Raw genomic sequence first — 21937 nt, 5'->3', positions numbered from 1 at the left:
TGACATGAGATGTAAATTGGAAGCCAAAGCGTGACTGCAATGAAAATTTAACTTCGTATACCCAGGTGCGAAGTTTCACAAGCGTATCGTGATAAACGTATTGTTTTCAAAGGAAATGTAATGTTTTGGTTAGGTTTTGGTACGTTTAACTGGGTTGTCAAGTTTACTATTCATATTCAGTAGTTATGTATTATGTATTACAGTTGTAGCTTTCCACTATACTATTTTAATTAATACTAGCTGTTGCCCGCGACTTCGTCCGCGTGGAATTAGGTTTGTTAAAAATCCCTTGGGAACTACTTGATTTTCCGGGATAAAATTAGCCTATGTCACTCTCCAGATTTTTATCTATACCCATGCAAAAAATCACGTCAATCCGTTGCACCGTTGCGACGTGATTGAAGGACAAACCAATAAACCAACAAACAAACACACTTTCGCATTTATAATAAGGGTAGGTACTGATTTTGTTCATTTTCGAATATTTTTAAATACATATCAAAAACTAGCTTATGCCTACGACTTCACGCGGAGTATACAAATTTCACATCCCTATTTTATCCCCTCAGGGGTTCAATTTTCAAAATTCCTTTCTTAGCGGATATCTACGACATACAATAGTTCACCTTTTACAATCCAACACAATTTTAACATAGTTTAAGCTGTGCATTGATAGATTAGTCAGTCACCATTTCTTTTTATTTTATTCATATTTACTTAGATTACGGAGCAGGCAGGATTCGAACCTCCCGTCTCTCTTGATATTGCAACTGGAGCAACTTTGACCCCTAGGCTACGGACCCTCCGTGCTTCAGTGTCGTTTTAGACACGTATCGCCTTAATTTACGCGACTGTTTTAAGTATTTAATAATATTTAGACATTTTGCTTAAAATAAAGATAGCTTTAAAAAATTAAGAGGTCTGAGATCGAATCTCCGATCTCCCGAATGGGAGGCATCCGCATATCGTATCACAGCTCTGACAAAATAGAGCATTTTAATTAAACATTTCAAAGCTCCGTTGCCTTTGCGATTTCTAATAGTTTTAACCTCATTCCCCTAAAAGTTTGGTGCTTTGATGTTCCACTTCCGGAACCTGAACGTCTGCTCCGGAACTTGATAATTTTAAGTTTTTTGCACGCTATCGTTTTATAGGCTTTAAACAACAGTCGTCTACCAGATTCAGTATCGAAATTATGAGAAACTCACTGAGTGAAAAATTCAAAACAAATATCTTCGTAAAACCATTGTATAGAAAATCAAAAATTCATGATCGGGTTAATGTTGAAAAAGGTACTATGCCGTTCACTTTCGATAGGACGGTAAAACTGTGTGGCGACGACTTCAACGTCAAAACTGTGATATCTAAACATGGTGTTAATGTGATAAATGTTAAACGTAAAATTAATAAAGACTGTAAAGCAGTGCTACCTGGGGCTTGCAATAGTGAAATAAGTGCTGATGGCTTCAGAAAATTTAAACAAGTAGACTTAAGTAAAATCATAAGCAAACAAGCAAATAAAAATGCTAAAACTGAACCACATTTCAAAAACTTTAATAGCAAAATGTTAGGCAGTAGTAAAGATAATGTAGATGAGAATCTAAATAAAGAAGAATTAAATAAAGTACATAGTGCAGATAGTAAGGAAATTGTTATTTTACATAAGGTACTTTGCACACTACCTACTTTTGATTGAATAACCGATACAGTTACTATTAGCAAGATTTATATAGTAAGCATCTATCGGTATTCACACTGATTTGCGACAATACTGCATATTATTTAGATTTTAATTGTCTTTATTTTTTCAATAATAAAGCCTACTTAGCTTATATTGAAATTTCATACTAAATGCAAAAAATATAAAAATAACTTCACCAACACGACGCTACCGCGGTGTTTTTTATTTTAAATTAATATAAATAATAATTAACTATCTAAATTGAAAGTTTTTTTAGGTGCCTGATACATGGCTTAGAATATACCCAGCACCGAAGGTATCGGGAGAAACATTGCATTCAGTGATATTAAGATGTGTTCTATGCCAACTAGGATTGACTACATTCCTAATACTTTGGACTGTTATTGCAGTGCTCACCATCCAATCGTTTGAAGGTAAGGAACCACCCTGTATTATAATAAATCCAAACTAAGTACTTACTTAATATTACAAATGTGAAAGTATGTCCTGTTACCTTTTCACATCCCATTGGCTTAACTGGTTTTGACGAACAGAAGCACGTGTAGCTTGCGTCCCGAAGATAATCACAGCCTTTATTTATCCAGCAAAATTAAAAAGTTTCCATGAGATTTTTAAAAACTTACATCCACGCGAAGTTGCAGGCGTTATCTATATAATATTTTCAAGTTTTATGATAGTTGAAATCTTACATGCATGGTTTAGACTGGGAGAAAGAGTCGATGACCTTAAACACTGACTGGCAAATACAATTAGGTCACAATAGCTGAAATTATATTTATTTAGATAACCCTAGCTTTAAGATTTATTATTATTGGAATCTGATGTTGTTTGTTTTTTTTTCTAATCTAATATAATCTACTAATCTAATTATATTATAATATTTTAATAACTATTACAATAAAACTTAAAGCTAGCCTTATCTAATTACTATATAAATCATGACCGCGTGGAATGGTGCCAAGAATACTGGCTGCATTTCCGCGCTGGGCAACCAGGCTGATCCGTTGCGCAAAAAATGAGCCAGCCCTTCTGTCACCAGATGAGGCTATTCTTCTGTCACCAGATGAGGCTATTAATCGCGGTGAAATGTCTCGTAAAAAATTTTTTGCACTAAGACTCCATGGCCCCAGGGTCTCCACGGCAAACGGTACAAAAATGTAACTCTCTATAAGAGAGGCATACTTGCGCCGCTTGCCGTTTTCAGCTGTTTCTGCTGCGGCTCCCGGTCTTGACGCTGTCTTCCTGATATGACACGGGGCCAATGTGTCAACGCAAGTTGCGTCCCACATTAGCGCCCGTCCCCGTTCCCAGGGAACCAGCGTCAATCCATCAGGTCTCTTGCCATCATCCCGACTAATCCCTGCCGGCTCAATGAGCGCAGGAATATTTATGGTGGCAAGAGCTCTTTTAATTGTATCGTTAAGAGAGCCATGCCTAAACAGCCTACCAGAGCTCCTTTGGCAAGAGAGTCCGTGGATTCCAAATTTATCAACCTCTTTTCCACACGGACATCTGTGCTGATGGCACAGTGGTGTTCCCAATCTGAGACCTAGAGCCACACGAAAACTTTCGTTATCTAAAAGTGTGCCGAGATTTTTTTGATGGCAAGGCATGCAGCCAATACCCAGATTCCTTTTCGGATAATGCTAGAAGCCTGGCACGATCTGTTTTTTGTTGAGAAATAACATATTTGTACATAGGTAGATAAAACTAGAAAAAATTCTCAAACTGGCACGATTATTCAATCGAGATTCGAGTGGTTTGGAGTTCAAAGACTTGTTAAGTAATACTAAGTGATAAATACAATTTACTCTCTCAATTGTGCCGTTTTCTTAGGATATGTACATAGACAAAATGGTCGTCCCTCACTGCTAATTAATTTATACATTATAACATATCAATTAACACACATGATTATGGAATACATTACATACAGTATATATAACACCACATTAATTATAATTATTATAGTTATTTAATATTTTTACCGTATCCAGAAAGTTTACTTTAGCTTTCTTGTAGGTCCCCAAGAAGAAAAAGTTTCAATAGAATTTGAAAAAGAACAGAACCAACTTATTATCGACTTGGCAACGGAGTTAAGACAGGTAAGTAGTATCTTAGATTAAGGAACTATGTAAGTACTCATTCTTCCTCTTCTTCTTTGCGTGTCTCTCCGACTTGCGAAGGTTTGCAGTCAGCTTTGCGTATTCCACTCTGTTCTTCGCAAGGCGAAATATTTCTGCAGCACTCGCGATTCCCGTCCACGCCCAGATGTTGCGCAGCCAGGACTTTTTTCTGCATAATATGGGCACCCGTGATGATGGGCACCTTCAAGTCAAGAGTGAATAGGCATCTTTATGCAAGCACGCTCCATCTTATCTTCATCATCACTTGCCATCAGCGCTAGGCTATAAATTAAAAAAAAAACACTTCTCTGCCTTTACAGTTAAATAAAAAATGCTCATATTTTATGAAAATCATATCAGCTATTTTTATCAAAAAAATGTGGGAAGAGAGTCATACATAATAATTGAGATTCCCTTCGGTGGACTCTCAAATTTCATTTTCATGAATTTTACAAATTGGGACGTCGTTGCCATATTTTCGCTTCCTATCGGCGACACGTTTCGATATGAATAAAATAAACTTTATATCATAAAATATCTGTTATATGCTTCCTTAGATTTTTTTCATCTACTAAGAGTCCCCGCAGACCACAAACTTTTTATCGGCCGATAGTTTGGTCGGTTTTTTAATCAGTATGAAGATGTAATCGTTATAATTTATTAATTATTAATTATTAATTATTGATTATTAATATATTATTATTATAAATGCGAAAGTGTGTCTCTCTGCCTATCTGTCTGTCTGCTAGCTTTTCAAGGCTCAACCGTTCAACTGATTTTGACGAAATTTGGTACAGATGTAGCTTGCAACCCGGGGAAGGACATAGTTTGTATGCCGGAAAATTTAGGAGTTCCCACAGGATTTTTAAAAACCTAAATCCACGTGTACGAAGTCGCGGGCATCAGATAGTCTTACATAAAAATCATACTTAAATAATAATTCAAATTCCTGTAGTACGCGAGAGGTCGAGATGGCAATTCGGGTGGGGAAGCCCCACACACCCACACAGCCCCCGAGCTAAACCGGTGCGGGCGAGCGTGGGTGACGTGCGGGTGTGCGGGGCATCCCCCCGCCTCATATCCCCATTGCCGTTTCGACCTTTCGCGTACTCTTCGAGCTTAGGCTAATATTATTCGTGGAAATGTGCATTGCAAAGTCTCTCTGTAAATATCTTCTTTGACATCTAAAATGCAAAGATCCATTTATAGAAAGGGGGACTAGGAAAACATTGTGAAGATATTACCTGCATGCCTGGGAGAGCTCCATGATGTTCTCAAAGAAAAAGAAGTGTGAAGTCAGCAAATCCACGCTGTGCCAGCGTGGCGGTCTCGTTCTAAATTTTCTCATTCTGAGATGTATAGTGGGTCCGCGACGGGTTGATCATGGAAACCTGCTTCTATTCAACAGTTCCTTGTATTACAACTTCTAGAATGATTGTGGACCCCCCCCCCCCCTTCCCCCTTTACCCCGGATTGCCCACCCAGGCTCTATATGTTTAGGAAAATTCTATCCTCGCAACTATATAATATGAAGTACAATTGAGGCCTCAGGGACTTGCTTTCGTCTAACCTTTCAACTGATTTTCAAGAAACAAATTCTGCTTTCATTCTTCAATAAGAAATGAACTTTATATTAGACGAAAATATTGCTATAAGAAGGTTTGCAATTTAGTTTGGTGTAGTGTTTTCAGAAGAGTAAGTAAATAACTCCCTCGCTAGCTTTTATTTTCTTTGCGATCGAACGAAAAATAATGGTTATAAATTTTTATGACAAAATACCAAATAGTGTTCATGTATGTTGTAAGACGCAAATACAATTATTGTCTTCTTGAATTGATAAGAGTGTATAGTCTTGTAGATACATTTTTTCATTTACTCCCGATTTTCAATCCTCATTAATGTTACAGGAGCAGAGACCAGACAGCCATAAAACATAATATTAATCTAAGGAACCTATTTGTATTTGCGTTAATACATTTCCAGGGATTTGTGAATAATGCCTGATTAATTCGCCCGTCTCATTCATATTAATACATATTATTACAAATGCGAAAGTAACTCAATAGGTATCTGTGTTACCTTTTCATACTAATAATAATAATTCTAAACCACTGAACCAATTTCGACAAAATTTTAGAAAGAGATAGCTTGGATCTATCTTGTAAAATTAAAGAGTTTCCGTGACAAAAAAATATTTCTGCGCGAACTCTTAGCTTTTGCTAGCGTTACCATCGAATCCTCAGCTTAGGCTTTGGATTGAAATCCTCGACTTTCCCTTCAAAGTTACCTCCACATTGGATAATCGTCAAGTTATTCAAGTGGTTTCAATAGTGTGCTAGTGCTATCAGCATAATATGTAAGAAGCAAGTGAAGAAGGATAAATTACAGGACACTTGCGTAGAAGATCGCGCGCGAACACCGCATTGAACTAGACGTGATTTTCTCACTCACACGCCTATTTTTTCTGACTAAAAAATAGAGGTGCGACTGAGAAAGTAGAAAAAAACTAAACCCTAAACACGGGCTTCATCAATTTGGTAAATTAACAGAAATCATCCCGGAAATAGATAGAAGACTACTTTTATCCCGGAAAATCGAAAAGTTCCCACAGGATATTTAAATAATCTACATCCATGCGGAAGAAGTCGCGGACATCATCTACTTATCAATAGTAATAATATCTACCACGGAATAAAATCATAAAATATGAAGCGCGAATTTTATGATCCCTCATAATAATATAGTAACATACGTTGTCACGTCTGTGAATGTATAAAGTATTATGATAATATTCTCAGAATACATGTCTCGTCACCTCGACTGCGATTGATCAGACGTGACGTGAGTTGAGAAATCCTGAGACGAAGGGTATTAGCCCGTAGCCCAGCACATGACAGTTGTTTAGTACATTTGACGCTAGGTAGCCCTAGCCGATTAGGAGGCGGATGTCCTAACCACTAGGGCCTGTAGTGACTAGGCACTGACTAGGCTACAGCTTTTTCCGGTACCTACCCGAAACTCTGAAAAGGCGAATGGCTCCTTTTACATAACAAAAACGTCTTGCCAACATCAAATTACATTTTTACTCAAAGAAAAGACCACGATAAATCGTTAAGGGTATATTACCCCATTGACTTACAAATTCATAGCCGGCCGGAATTTTCCTGCCGCCGTAAATAAAAGAAGGAAATAAAGACAACCGCCCATCAACCGCCAAACGTCTCCCTTCCAACAAGGGTTTGCGGAGGGTCTGTGGGTTATGACATGAACCGTAGACAATAAAATTAATGGAAAAAGTAATAACCACAAGCTATTCAACGATTTTTTTGACGACCTCGCTGTCATCAATCAAAAACTACTTACTAGATTTCGTTCAAACCAATTTTCGATGGAAGTTTGCATGGTAATGTACATCATATATTTTTTTTAGTTTTATCATTCTCAAGTTTCAACAGCTCTTATAGTTACGGAAAAAAGTGGCTGTGACATACGGATGGACAGACAGACATGACGAATCTATAAGGGTTCCGTTTTTTGCCATTTGGCTAAGTTTGGCTTCGAAATAAGTAACCAGATTAGAAACTAGGAGTATTAAATACTAAAACCTTCCCGAAAGTATTTAGGTAGATTGCGTTATACGTCCTTTAGGAAAAAGTCATCAAAAATTGGTTTATTGGTTTTCGAGAAATTCAGAAACATACAGACATACATTCACAGTCACACATCAGTACCCTTATTATAAATGCGAAAGTGTGTTTGTTTGTTGGTTTATTGGTTTATTAGTTTTTTGGTTTGTTGGTTTGTCCTTCAATCACGTCGCAACGGTGCAACGGATTGACGTGATTTTTTGCATGGGTATAGATAAAGACCTGCAGAGTGACATAGGCTACTTTTTATCCCGGAAAATAAAAGATTTCCCACGGGATTTTTAAAAAACCTAATTCCACGTAGACGATGTCGCGGGCATCAGCTAGTAGTACATAAGTCACTTAAAAATCCACCCACTGTTGTCGTATGTAACTTCCAGCACTGTGCGTGATTCGATGAACGGAATGCATTAATATGTAAGTATAATGTACTAGATAGTTTATAGTCCAATGGCTAAGTTTTACCTTGTAGAAATTCTACAAGTGGCGTTAATAACATTTATGATTTACCTAACTTCCATACGTTTTGTTAGTAAAATATCAGGAAATAATTTCAATCACGGCCACGACCTCGTCCGTGCACAGCGTAGCATCAATTATTCGTGCACGTAAAATTATTACATGCAAAAAAAAATGTTTGTGTTTCGATAGAGTGTGCAATATTTACTCATTCACTTTTCGATACAAAGTTAAGGTTAAAAAACTCGACAATTTTCAACTTTTCTCGATAAATCACTTTTCTTGTAAGAATTTCCCGATTAGCGCTATGAATAGGTAAGCTTACGTCATACTTAGAAATCCTTTATCTAAAAGTAAACTCTAGATTTAGAATTATAATAAAATAGATATGAAAAGTTACCTACTATTAATTCTCATGGTAGGTCTACCTACCTAAACCTTAACTACAAAATTTCACTATACTGCAAATATGTTTTAGTATAAGCAGTTGATGTTTTCTAAATAAGACTGATAACTGCGCTTATTTGTGATTCGTACTTGAGGTTAAAATAAAATTCTTACAAACAAATATGGATTAAGTAATTAAGTAATTTAACTTCTCTAAACCAAACATTTTCAAGCGAAAACCTTTTCCGCTGAGAATTCCGTTTTTCTCGACTATTTTCTACCTCTGATAAGGGTAAAACATGGGTAGGACCCTGAATTTAAATCTAGGAATTTGAATCAACATCTAACCACAAAATGCATACCTTCTGCCAAAAAGACAAAGGAATATGGCGGTGGATTTATATTAGAGACCGTACACGCACCGGGCCCGTCCTCAGACAAAGTACTTTCTACGTACGAGTACATTCAAATTGGCAGTCAGTAGAGACAACAGAAGTGAAAACTTAGAACTATGAAATAACAGTGTTTTTTTTTTATTTCTAAATTAATTGTATGTTGTATTTCCATATGGAAAAGCTGACTGACTGATCTATCAACGCAGAGCTCCAAATTTCATATTTCAACGTAAGATAACTATACGAAGTGGGGCATAATACTTTACCTGTACATTCTAAAACAGATTTTATTTATTTTTATGCGTAATAGTTTTTGATTTATCGTGCAAAATGTCGAAATAATATGAGTACGGAACCCTCGGTGCGCGAGTTTGACTCACACTTGGCTGGTTTTATTTTCTAGCGGCATTCTATTCTATTAACATTATCATGTCACTGACGCACCTTGAAGTTTTCACCCATCCAAAAAACGTCTTCACTTCAAAAATTGTAGTTTTGCATTGTTTGAAATTCATAATAGACAGTTCCATGCCTGCGCCCCGTCCAGGCACAAATCAACTATTAATTATCAGTTCCCAACTGGGGCATGGCCCGGTAAGTGCACGGCGTAGCATCAATTATTCGTAGGTACACGAAAAATTATTACAAGCGAAAAAAAATTTAAAATAATATGTTTGTGTATCGATAGAGAGTGCAATTTTCACTCATTCACTTTTCGATACGAAGTTGAGGTTAAAAAAAATTATAGAGGTAAGAATTTCCCGATTAGGAGCGAGCGAATCATGAATCTTACGTTACGCTGAGTAAGATATTTTTAATTGAACACAACAAATTATTTATAGGTAAGCTACGTCATACCTCTACTTAGACATCCTTTTTCTAAAAGTAAAGGCTAGATTTATAGTTTTAATAAAATAGGTATGAAAAATTACCTACTTCGGCAGCAGGTGGACTTAGCTGTTCTATAGCCATAAAATATTAATGAATATTTATGTGTCATACATTAGAAACTTTCCTCGTGTAATGTTCTAGATATTGAAAATCGCATTGAAATCCACTAACAACTTAATAAAGTAACCTTTTTCAGACAGACAAACGCAAATTTAGAGTTACCTATCTACCTACTAAACTGTATAATTAAAGATGAAGTAAAAAGTTACACTTGTGAAATGTTATTCCTTCTATAATATTTTACGTTCGCTTCTACAGGTACTTGTTCTGTTCTGAAGGTTGTACAAAATCTCTGAACTAAACTAAACTGATAGGTCTTAAATTAAATCCCTTGGTCTATGAGGAAAAGGGTGGCACTGCATTTAGACAATGAAAAGATTTGTATACAACACTTTCGTATTTATCTCGCAAAGTATTAAATCTAGACGACTTTGTTTAGTTCACTTTGACTTTGTTTAAAGCTCTACTTGAATCCGAGGGTTTTTCATTCCAAAGTAAAACAAATCCGGTTGGATGGCATCCATTAAGCCAGGACTGCATAAGCAACTATCTGATCAAACACTTGATTTTGTGCTTTAGACACTGACCTATAAGGTTTGAATTTCTTTGGTGATAAGAGCAAATCTAAGATTCCTTTGATTCCTGCGGCCAATTGCTGAACTTGCCAGGATTGCGTGTCAACCTCTTGTCCTCGGTAATTTAATGGAATTCAGTCAACAAGAATGTCTGCAGGAGATCGGAATATTGTTTGCAAGATCCATAGTCCAAATCCTCAGAAAGGTATTCCGAACCAGTGGCAGATATGCATTTGACGATTCAAATGTACTTCCAAATGTTTAATTGAATAAAACATATTTTGGGTTGATTTGATTTCACAGTCAACATTCACAGGACATTGAACCTAACAGTCTTTGTTTGAAAATATTACAATCAGTACCTCATTACCCTTATTATAAATGCGAAAGTGTGTTCGTTTGGTGGTTTGTTGGTATATTGGTTTGTTGGTTTGTCCTTAAATCACGTCGCAACGGTGCAACGGATTGACGTGATTTTTTGCATGGGTATAGATTAAGACTTGGAGAGGGACAGGGCTACTTTTTATCCCAGAAAATCAAAGAGCTCCCAAGGGATTTTTAAAAAACCTAATTCCACGCGAACGAAGTCGCGGGCATCAGGTAGTAAAACATAAACCTTATCTAATTACTATACAAATCATGTCCGCGTGGAATGGTGCAAAGAATACTGGCTGCATTTCCGCGCTAGACAGCCAGGCTGATCCGTTGCGCAAAAAATGAGCCAGCCCTTCAGTCACCAGATGAGGCTATTCATCGCGGTGAAATGTCTCGTGCGTACGGACTATACATACACCCGTTTAGTTTTTATTTAGATATGGCACGAGCATAGACTGAATTACGTGTGATCAATCTTTATTAATATTATGTTATTAATTTAATACTGGAGACAATGTGATGGATGTTGGCGGGAGTTTTGACAGATGTGCTTGTCAATCTGAATCTTCCGTGAAACTTTTCACGCGTTGATAATACCTAACTGATACGCAGTGGCGCGCACAGAGTTCGAAGCCAGGGTAAGCATTAGTAAGATAGGCCTTAGATACACCTTATATAGACTTACTGAATGGCAAGTCATAAAGAAAAATGGGCACCGGTCATTTTAACTAGGGTAAGCAGTACTTTTATACCTCTATGAATTGCACCCCACTGCTGATACGGTGTATTTGTATGAGAAGCCTACTCACACTGTCACACAATATAGGTAAGACTACTAATAAAGGAATCTTTTTCATCAGTAAGAGATATTTACTGTTGTTCCTTCTGATTCTCTCCTTCCATAAGTGTTTTCAAAAAGGAAGAACTTTCCCTTCCCGATTTCGGTTGAAATAAAATTACCACGCTGGTCATCTTTATTTTTTATCTAGCTTATGCCTGTGACTTCGCCCGCGTGGACTACAAAAAATTCGAACCCCTGTTTTACCCCCTTACAGCGATCACGCACTCATCCGATCCGAATCCGTGAAAATACGGATATAAAAAATATTTACGACATATGTCATAAGCTACCATACAAAACATAAAGGTACGTATTTTCACGAACTCGGATCGGATGAGTGCGTAACCACCGTTAGGGATAGAATTATCAAATAACATTTCTTAGCGGATGCCTACGTCGTAATAACTATCTGCATGCTAAATTTCAATTCGATCCGTCCAGTAGTTTGAGCTGTACGTTGATAGATCAGTCAGTCAGTCAGTCAGTCACTCACTTACCTTTTTCTTTTATATTACGAAGATTATTTAGATTACGAAAGTCTGGCACGCGCTGACTCTTAGTCCATTTAGCTTAGTGAGTTTTAGTGTTGATATGTCTATTCAGGGACAGAATGTAGTTTATACTTCAACTGAGAGCATTCATGACACAACGTATCGTTTCACACATTGCTGGCTTAACTGTAAGACGCCGCTTTGTTTCAACCCGAACGTTTCATATCCAACACCCATGTCACGTCTAATGTAGAATAACGTGTCACATATTTATTTACTGAACACATTATTTTTGTAAAAAATATTTTAGTAAATGCACACACATAGACTGTGTAGCAGACATTAAATATACTATAGTCGACGACAGGTTGAGATGGCAATCGGGATATTAGTCCATATTATATATAAGGTAAGTAATAGGTGTAGATGCTTACATCAAGTTATAAAGTCAATTTTTTTTAATAGTATTAGGAGTCACATTATGCATTGCCAGACAATTAGTATAGTGGCAACCCCCTGCCACACACCCTTAAACTTATATTACCTGTTATCTCCCAAATCCACCATGATCCAAACTTCATAGTCGTTGATCGTTCCTCCGTGTTGGGGACAATACGCAGATAAACTTTCAGCTTTTATAAAATACCAAACGTCTGGCACGCGCTGGCTCTGTCTCGAAAGCTAATTGATAGTTCCATGCAAAAACTGAATGACTGATATATTAGATATTTTTTACCTTAGAATCTAAATTTTAATTTTATTTTATATTTGAACTCTGTAATAATATGGGTACAATTTGCCTGAAATAAATAACATTATTATACACGTCATTATGTAAACGTATAGCTCAAAAGTCAAAACACGCTCAAGTCTTGAGATTTTCCTATTGTTTATTTCTATAGCGTAGAGTAGTACGTACGTACGTAGAGGGGTCTACGCCGTAGACCCCGCTTAGAAAGAGTTTTCATAAATTCCATTATAGAGCAAAGCCGTGGCAGGTTGGTTAGTTTACTATAGCGTTTCAGACATAGTTACTGTCCTATAGTAGTTTCATAAAGATAAATGATATTTCTCTCGCACCAATTAAATAAAAATACATGAGATAAATAGCTCGGAAGCCCCTCTTTAGCCCATAAAATCTCAGCAGAGGGATTTCTGCCGCAATTAATCAGTTTCACGTTACTTTATCCAAGAACTACCCGATAATTAGTGACCCTTATCGTGAGAATAATAAGGGTTATATTGGTATAAAATATATTTAAAGTTTATCACATTACGTAGGTTTGCAAGATTATCTTGTTCCACGTTCATATTGGATTGCAGATTTATGCAGATTGTAACAGCGTCTCTCTTATACCTAGCATTATTATTATTAGATAAGTATTTATTGTACTTAGTTATGCTATACCTAAAATTTACCTTATTAGCAGGGTTAGGCTAGTGGTTAAGATGTCGGGGGAGTACGGGGTACGATACCGCGCATGCATTTTTAACTTTTCGGAGCTATGTGCGTTTTAGCATTTAAATATTACTTATTTATAATATCTGTCAACGGCTTTACTCACGTATTTAGTCGACGGTAGCCCGACTAGTTTCGAACCCATCCGGGGTCCTTTTTCAAGGAAGTCAGTTCGCGCACGCGTCGCGGTTGTGACTGCTGCTGTGTAAATATCATTTGCTTTGACAGTGAAAGAAAACATAGTGAAGAAACCTGCATGCTTGCGAATTCTTCATAATATTCTCAAAGATGTGTGAAGTGTGGCAATACGCACCTCGTCAGCATAAGGAACTAAGTATGTTCTAAGCCCTTCTTATTCTGAGAGAAAACCCGTACTTTGTAGCGGTGGGTAATGACGATGATCACAAGAAAACCCTTACCCTACCATTATGTACGACACGAGTCACGACCCTCAGCAATGAGGAATACTAAGTACGTAGAGAGGGAATATAAATAATTCATCATAGCTGCGCGGACAAGACTATCTGCAACACTTCTTGGTTAGAGCGGAAATTCAGCAACAAAGTATGTAGGTATACTGCTTCGAAACTATAGCTCCTGCAGGTAGGTACACCAACATCTCAAAATCAAAGCGAGCTTTCTATCATATTTTCGCATAGTGGTTTGTGCCAAATTCGACGCGAATTTTCGCTAGATATGAGCAAAATTCCGCAAAATAAAACAATAATTATGTATTTTTAATTTCCAGATTACCCCACTCTCTCCAAAATGGCGGAACGCAATAGAAAGACGGATAGAAGACGAAAGGCAGCTGACGATGCAAGCTGTGGGGAACGGAGCTAGAATCAAACCTGGAGAGTACTGGAGCTTGTCCGGAACCTTTCTATTTACTGTTTATGTTATGACGGCTTTAGGTGGGTAAAGTAACCTATTCATGTCCGGTTGGCATAGGTACCTACTCTGGCGTGACGACTAATCGGAATGCATTGTGGCACGTCACAACAGATTAGTGGCATGTCTTCATATGCAATGAACGACAATGATCGCCTTATGTTAAGAGTTAAGTATCGATTGGACAAGGAGTGGTTCCAACGACATCAATGGATTTGGCAATTATAAGTACCTATTGCTAGTCTTAGCGGCAACTTAACTTGAACATGATGATTCTATAATTATAAATAGGTATTAAGAGTTATCGCCCACGACTTTATGCACATTGATTTAGGTTTTTAAAATCCCCTGGGAATTAAATAATTTTTCGAGAGTGGCCTATATCACTCTCCAGTGGGGTGATTTGGTAACTTAGTGTTTAGCCGCTTATGATAGCCACCAAGCTCATTTGACATTGGTTGGTTTACATTACTGCTTCACTGAGGAATAGAGGATATTAAAATATTTTTACGTAGAAAACCTTCAATGGATTAAAAATATAAATCAAATGAGCTCGGTATCATTCAGTGTTAGACACGTTTGCGAATTAGCCCGCAGGTCTTTAACTAGGTTCCTATATCCCAACGCTGATAATGGGCTGCCATTTTTGAAACACGTTGCTCCGTTGTGGCGGCGTGATTAAAAGACAAATAACTAAATAAAATCTTTCGCATTTATGGGTAAATAGTGATTGTCATTTTCAGGTTTTGGAGCGCCAGTGCCTCATACACTCTGGGGCAGGACGTGTGCATTGGTCTATGCTATTTTAGCTGTACCCACGCATATTTATTTAAGTAAGTAGCATTTAAAAAACTTTGATGGGACTGGGCAGGTGATGTGTGCCCTATGCCAGATCACTTGTGGATGAAATCTGCTTCTTTCTGGATTCCCTAAAATCGTCAACGCCAGCGTGTCAGGCCCAGGTGAATGGCGTGAATAATTAACTTCAGTTAAGTAGCCCAAAGAGGCACAGAATAGGGAATTATGGAAATCAGAGGGAGGCCTTTGCCAGTCGTGGGACAGTAAAGGCCAATTTAGATTTGAGAGTAACACTACTCTTACTACTAAACTTTTTAATGATTTTAAAAAGAAACTCAATTCTTGAATACTGTGCGGAGAAACTTTGCTCTAATTAGAGTCTGCTTTCTGAGACGACAACCAAACGTACAAAGGGTTTACCTACGACGTTTTAAATGGCGTGTAGATATAGTAGAAGTTAAATAGCTTATTAAAATATAGTACACATCTAGACATGTCTACATCAGTAGACATCTGCTCCCTTCGGTCTCAAGTAAGTAGTAATATTGTGGTAGGTAATTTAACTAAGTTTTGAGAGAAGCTTGTTACGGGCATAAGATGCCAAAGCAGTTGTCTATACCCTAATAAGTAGGTACAGTACTTTACTTTGCAACTTTCATAATAAGTATAGGTACTGGCATTTTGGCCGGAAAGCTCAGAGATTTTTTTTTAAATTTTCTGCTCAGTTAGGTCTTTCAAAAGAGTAGGTATCTATTTATTGCAAATCATCATCATCATCAACCAATAGACGACCACTGCTGGACATAGGGCCTTCCACACGCCACGGTCCTGCGCCATCTGAATCCCGCGACTCGTCTGATGTCGTCCGTCAACCTAGTGGCTGGTCTTCTAACGCTGCGTCTTCCGGGGCGAGGTCGCCATTCCAGCACCTTGGGACCCCAACATCTATCGGTTGTACCAACTATGTGCCCTGCCCATTGCCACTTCAGCTTCGCAACCTGTTGAGCTATGTCGGTTACTCTAGTTCTCCTACGGATCTCCTCATTTCTGATTTGATCACGTAGAGAAACTCCAAGCATAGCTCTCTCCATCGCCCGCTAAGTGACTCTGAGCTTTCTTATGAGGCCCATAGTTAGCGACAATGTCTCAATCTTGTCAAATTGTCTTATTGCAAATATTATGCATTATATTATCGTCTAAGTTTGCAAACATTGTCATCTAATTATTTTAACGCCATGGTTGTCGATATTATTATGCTGGAAACTGAGTGGTTTACTCTAATGTAAGTTATTTGTAATGTACAGTGGTAAATGCCAGCACCTGCGTCGTAGTACATTTAGAAGCCTGCGCTCGCCATCTGAGAGACAAGATTAGTGGAGATATGGGCGAAGAAACCAAATCCAACTTCAACAAAACAGGTAATTATTCTTTTATAGTATACATAATTATAAAGTGCGCGACCGGAGATGGCAATCGGGGTATGAGTTCTTTACTCTGTGCCCAATTCATGAATTCCCTAAGTTCTTTTTTCTGTCTGAATCTTTGTTCATAAACTTTTATATGTGACTACTTAAACTAAATGTTCAAAATTCCAAAACCACAAATGTACCAAGTACCTACCTAGTGCCTTTATGAACTCGGCGTTCAATTGCGCTAAGATTTTGGTTAGCTAAGACGGAATAAGAAATAGAATTACCTACCTACTGAAAACGTGGGTGAACTAACTAAATCTAACTTCGACAAAAGAGCTAATTATTCTTGCTTAACGAGCGATGAAATTTGATCGTGTCACAAGATAGCCTTTAAGAAAATTATCCACGGAGTTAAACTTTGTAACATTATAAGCGGTTTTAGTCACCTTTCTTGTTTATTAGCTTTATTACCTTAGCATGAATATTGGTAGCTATATTAAAATATAGCTACCAATATACATGCTTTATCTTAAAAATATATCATCATATCAGGTTTTATTAATGACAGTCATTAAAAAACCCTGATATTATATTTTTAAGTCATAAGAAATTTTTAAGAAGTCATGAAACATCAATTCGAAAATAAGATAAGACTGTCTATCACGGATAGTGAGTTTTTAACCGATTTGGCCAGTTACATTCATATATTTTTTAAACCTCTCTGATATGAACCGTTAAAGATGTGGAATTAAAAATCTTCAAAGAAAGAGTAAAAAGGCATCTTCTAGGCAAGCGAGTTCCAACCTAGATGTCATCATTGTTTTTTTTAAGCATGATTGTCGTCAAGCGACATCCGTTTTCAGTGGAGGGCCGGCTTTGCATTGAAATGATAATGATGATGTGAATATGAAGATTATACGGTGCGATAAGGCTCTCTTGGCACTTGAATGACATTGACAGGGGGCGCTGTTGGAGAACAAAGGCTTAGAATATTCAAACAAGAAAAAAGGGGACACTTGACGGCAACGGCAAAGGAGCCTTGTCGCACTGTAGTAATAATACGTTTATGGGACTAATCAGCGCTGGAATACCTAGATCTAGATTAAGTGGAACAAGTTTTCCTTCGCAAATAGTAATCACTATCCTCAGCTAACGGAAAATAATATGCTCATATTGCGTGTGTTACGGACCGAGGGAGTAGAGTGAACCACAAACAATATAAAGTAATTGCATGTAGTGTAGAAACTCATATTGTGCTAACGTTATTCGCTTCAGCAGTGCTTGCTAATTGGTTCTAGTCCGTATAAGCAAATTAATTTGTCAACTTCCCTAATAACGTCTATTTGACCTCTTCATCTAAGGGATAATGTATGCTAGACCGTGCCGGGCCCGAGCCGTGCCGCGTCCGAGGCACCAGATTGGGAATCTGTATGAGGTCACATCAGACTGAGCTGTGTCCGAGTCATTCGAGCCTCGTCCGTGTTAGGGCGGTTACGCACTCATCCGATCCGCGAGTCCGTGAAAATACGTTCCAAAGTAGTCATAGACCCATTTGTATGGTAGGTTATGGTATAATATGATGTAGATATTTTTATATCGGATCAGATGAGTGCGTGATCGCTCTTACGTTTCTTCATACAAAATTAGAATCCGTGGATCGTCCGCGCGTCGGACGTGTCTCGGACGTGGAACGGCTCGGACCCGGTACGGTCAGTGGCGTGCAGCTCATAGAGGCATACAAACACTGCTTACCCAAGAAATAGTTACCCTAGTTGAAATAGCTTAATGCTCAATGTAAGTAGGTATACCTTCCTAACTACTGCTTACCCTAGCTTTGAACCCTGTGTACGCCACTGGGTACGGTCTAGCATAAATCATTACTTATGCCGAAATCTATAGAGCGTCATTGAAGTAATGATAGAGCGTACTTTGGCTGTACCATCGGATTTATCTATGTGAGACATTATCCGTATCTACTGACTTTTCATTACATAACTACTAAGTTAATAAGAAGTACCTATAGTACGCGACAGGTCAAGATGGCAATCGGGGTATGAAGCGGGGGGATGTCCTGCACACCCGCACGTCAACCAAGCTAACCCGCACTGGACAAGCGCGTGGGATGTGCGGGTGTGCGGGCCGTCCCCACCCCGATTGCCATCTCGACCTTTCGCGTACTATAGGTACTTTTGTATCTGTATGTGTTGCCACAACAAACGACACAGCACGAGCTTCCGCGGTTTTGTTATTTATTGCAATTTTAATGAAACAATTGCGTGTGCTCTGTTTTTGTACTTTTTATTACTAGGAAGGTACCTAGCAGGTGCTTGTAATTATTATATTCCCGTTAATTCAATTCAATTCCCAATTATTGGCTTTTAGGTGTGCCAGCTGGGCACAGAGTGTTTCGCCAGTGTCACGTTTATGGAGAAGGCACGAAGGAGATTCCCGTTAATTAGTGCCTTTATTTATCTCTAAGTGTTAGATACCTAAATACAGCGACAGGAGCGACAGGTCCAGATGGCAATCGGGGAGAGAACGCCCCTCACACCCGCAAAGCCCTGTCGAGCATAAGTACCTATAGCGCTTCGCGCTCGCCCACCCCACCGGTGACGCTGTAACGGCTACTAGGGCCAGCAGCATAACACAGTCCGAAAGAAAAAAATACTACTTACTTAATTTTTTTTTCAGATATCCCGAACAACAGCCGTAATTCAGAATTAATAAAATTTTCTAAATGGAACGCACGTAAAACTACCATCGTGAGTATTAACATGAATGTAAATAATCAAGTTAACGTTAACTGTGCGCAGTTAAATCTGCTAAATGACTGATTTAACCGCAATTAATGTTAACTTGTGACTCCTAAAGTGTTTGAATAACACTTACGCCTATAGTACGCGACAGGTCGAGATAGCAATTCAATATAGTCTTTATCTATAGTCCGCGCCAGGCAAATAGTGGTCCCTGAATTTAACCGCAAGACGCATCGCAATAGCATTTTTTAGTTGGACGTTACGTACGGAGGAGCGGAGCACACCAGCCCGCGCACCGCACCGCACTCCACGTTCGCCATCTGCATTAGTGTGAGTGCTACATTCGTAGACAGTACATGGGTGCGTGGAACAATACCTGCGCGAGCTCGCACTCGCATCGTATTTCAGAGACGTATACATCTCGCAAAATGTAGTGACGTCAAAATACGTCAATTTATCGTCCCTTCTCTGTCCATACTAACAGACAAAATATACGCATCAGATAACTTGAAACACATCGATCGGCCTCCTATCGAGAGGGCCGGGGTTAGTTCTCAAGCACACATCTAACTTTCGGAGTTTAGTGCGTTTTAAGGAATTAAGTATCACTTGCTTTAATGGTGAAGGAAACATGCATGTTTGATAGTTCTCCATAATTTTCTCAAAGGTGTGAAAAGTCTGCCAATATGATCTAAACCCTTCTCAATCTGAGAGGTAGCCTGTGCTTTGTCCACTACACTTGAGATGTTGATGATGATGATGACTTGAAAGGTTACATATAGTTCGCGGTAAGAGGCGGACCCGCCCATCCGCACGTCACCCGCGCTCTCCCGCACCGGGTTAACGCGGGGGCTCTGTGGGTGTGCGGGGCGTTCCCTCCCCGATTGCCATTTCAAGCTGATGTCGAGTAGGTACTATACACTAGAGGCTCTGGACTCCTGTAGGAACATACCTACCTGAACATTTATCTTATCTCCACAGTGTTGCTTAGGAGTGCTCGGTGTAGGCCGATGCATCCCTTTGGTGGCAGTATCATACTACACGCTGGGCTTGGTGTCGTTTGGCGTCCTCCGCGGCAAATCTTCCTTCGAGACCTTCATGTTTCCTCTAGAGTTTACTACTTCGGGAGGATTGGAGCTTGTAAGTATTTAAGACTATCTGAACTTTCCATTAGTCACACTACGGTAGAGGTTTTCTTGGGAAAATGCGGTGGGTAAATTTTTGCAATTTAGCGTTCCAATACAACTGTTAGAAACTGTTTAGGATGAGTTTAATAATACTGCCATACTTGCCACTTCTAGATTAGCCCACTTCCACCGTACTTGTCAGAATTTTCAGTATATTAATTATAGACTCGTGTGTTTATAAGCACGAATCTGCCCGTGGAAATAAATACTTAAAATAAGTAAATAATAAATAATAAATATTATACAATTATAATATAGAGATGCATGAGGTGCCGGAGGTGTGCACGTCGCCGCGTCGTAAAGACATCAAAGCACTGCTTACCCTAGTTGAAATAGCTCAATGCTTAGGTATTACCTGAACGCAACAGAAAAATATGTTATCATCACAACCTTCCAGCAAAAAGATAAAAATAATCACCCAGGTTTCAAGTTAAAACCCTGTGCTCGCCACTGGGTGTACCTACCTCATTTCTTCATCATCATCAACCGATAGATGACATAGGTCTCTTGTAGGGACTTCTGCACGCCACGGTCATGGGCCACCTGAATCCAGCAGCTCCCTGCGACTCATCTGATGTCGTCTGTTCACCTAGTGGGTTCTCTTCCAACACTGCGTCTTCCGGTACGAGGTCGCCATTTCAGCCCTTTGGGATCCCAATTCCCAACGTCTATCAGTTGTACGAACCATGTGCCCTGCCCATTGCTACTTCAGCTTCGCAACCCTTTGAGCTGTGTCGGTTACTCTAGTTCTCCTACGGATCTCCTCATTTCTGATTTGATCACGTAGAGAAACTCCAAGCATAGCTCTCTCCATCGCCCGCTGAGTTACTCCAAGCTTTCTTATGACTCCTTTCTTAGTAAGCTTTTTTTAACTCTCACAGGTAGAAGACTACGTGAGAATCCTTTATGGTTTCTACGTGGAAGGCGCGATGTGCTTGCTGTCGTGCGTGCTCGCCACTATTCGCCGACACACCGGCTCGGCGCTTGCGGGCCTGTCTCAAACGCACCGCTTGTTCCAGACAGACGTGTGTGAAGACTGCGTTAAAACTACGAAGAAATAATCTTTAAAAGATTTTGAATGTTTGATTTGCCTTCTAAGTTCTAGCTAGTTCTAGCCAGAAAAAGTGAATTTTCATTATGGATTTAGAATCCATCCTGCTTTCTGTTGATAAGGCTAAGATCTAGAGAGCGCACTATGACTTGGTCCAGACAGGAGATTTAACTAAAGTTCTGTCCCTTTTCAGACCATCTCATGGGTCTGCTAATTACGTCACCACTTTAGTGGACATACACTTTACAGTACACGGCCGAAAGTAATGTAGATCGGCCTTAAGAATGACATTTCGGCTCTGTAGAGCGTTGTCTCTGTCACTCATACCTATATGATCTTTTGTCGGTCTCAACGACAGAGACAGTGCTCTACAAATTTGCTATCTCCTAGAGGTCGATGTACATTACTTTCGGCTGCGTACTGTACTTAAACTT

The 21937-nt window shown here is 38.8% G+C and overlaps 1 protein-coding gene across 1 annotated transcript; it reads left to right on the top strand.

The window, feature by feature from the left end:
* The first annotated feature begins 1189 nt into the window (after positions 1 to 1189).
* LOC117992705 (uncharacterized) lies at positions 1190 to 21513 on the top strand. The gene is made up of 9 exons (XM_069505988.1): positions 1190 to 1666; positions 1959 to 2115; positions 3725 to 3807; positions 14157 to 14322; positions 15043 to 15132; positions 16402 to 16515; positions 19201 to 19271; positions 20247 to 20405; positions 21334 to 21513. Exons 1-9 carry the CDS (start codon positions 1196 to 1198, stop codon positions 21511 to 21513), a joined length of 1491 nt encoding a protein of 496 aa, XP_069362089.1. The 5' UTR covers positions 1190 to 1195.
* The last annotated feature ends 424 nt before the right edge of the window (positions 21514 to 21937 follow it).

The sequence above is a fragment of the Maniola hyperantus genome, chromosome 22 (genome assembly GCF_902806685.2).
Source record: "Maniola hyperantus chromosome 22, iAphHyp1.2, whole genome shotgun sequence".
Classification (NCBI taxonomy): Eukaryota; Metazoa; Arthropoda; class Insecta; order Lepidoptera; family Nymphalidae; genus Maniola; species Maniola hyperantus.
Note: the sequence above shows the minus strand (reverse complement) of the source record. Positions and strands in the feature narration are given on the sequence as shown.

Excerpts from the sequence above, each read along its gene's own strand:
- LOC117992705 (XM_069505988.1), top strand. The coding sequence starts at position 1,196 with ATGAGAAACTCACTGAGTGAAAAATTCAAAACAAATATCTTCGTAAAA. Across the intron at positions 3,808-14,156 it reads TGGCAACGGAGTTAAGACAG|ATTACCCCACTCTCTCCAAA; the intron begins GTAAGTAGTATC and ends TTTAATTTCCAG. Across the intron at positions 20,406-21,333 it reads CTTCGGGAGGATTGGAGCTT|GTAGAAGACTACGTGAGAAT; the intron begins GTAAGTATTTAA and ends TAACTCTCACAG.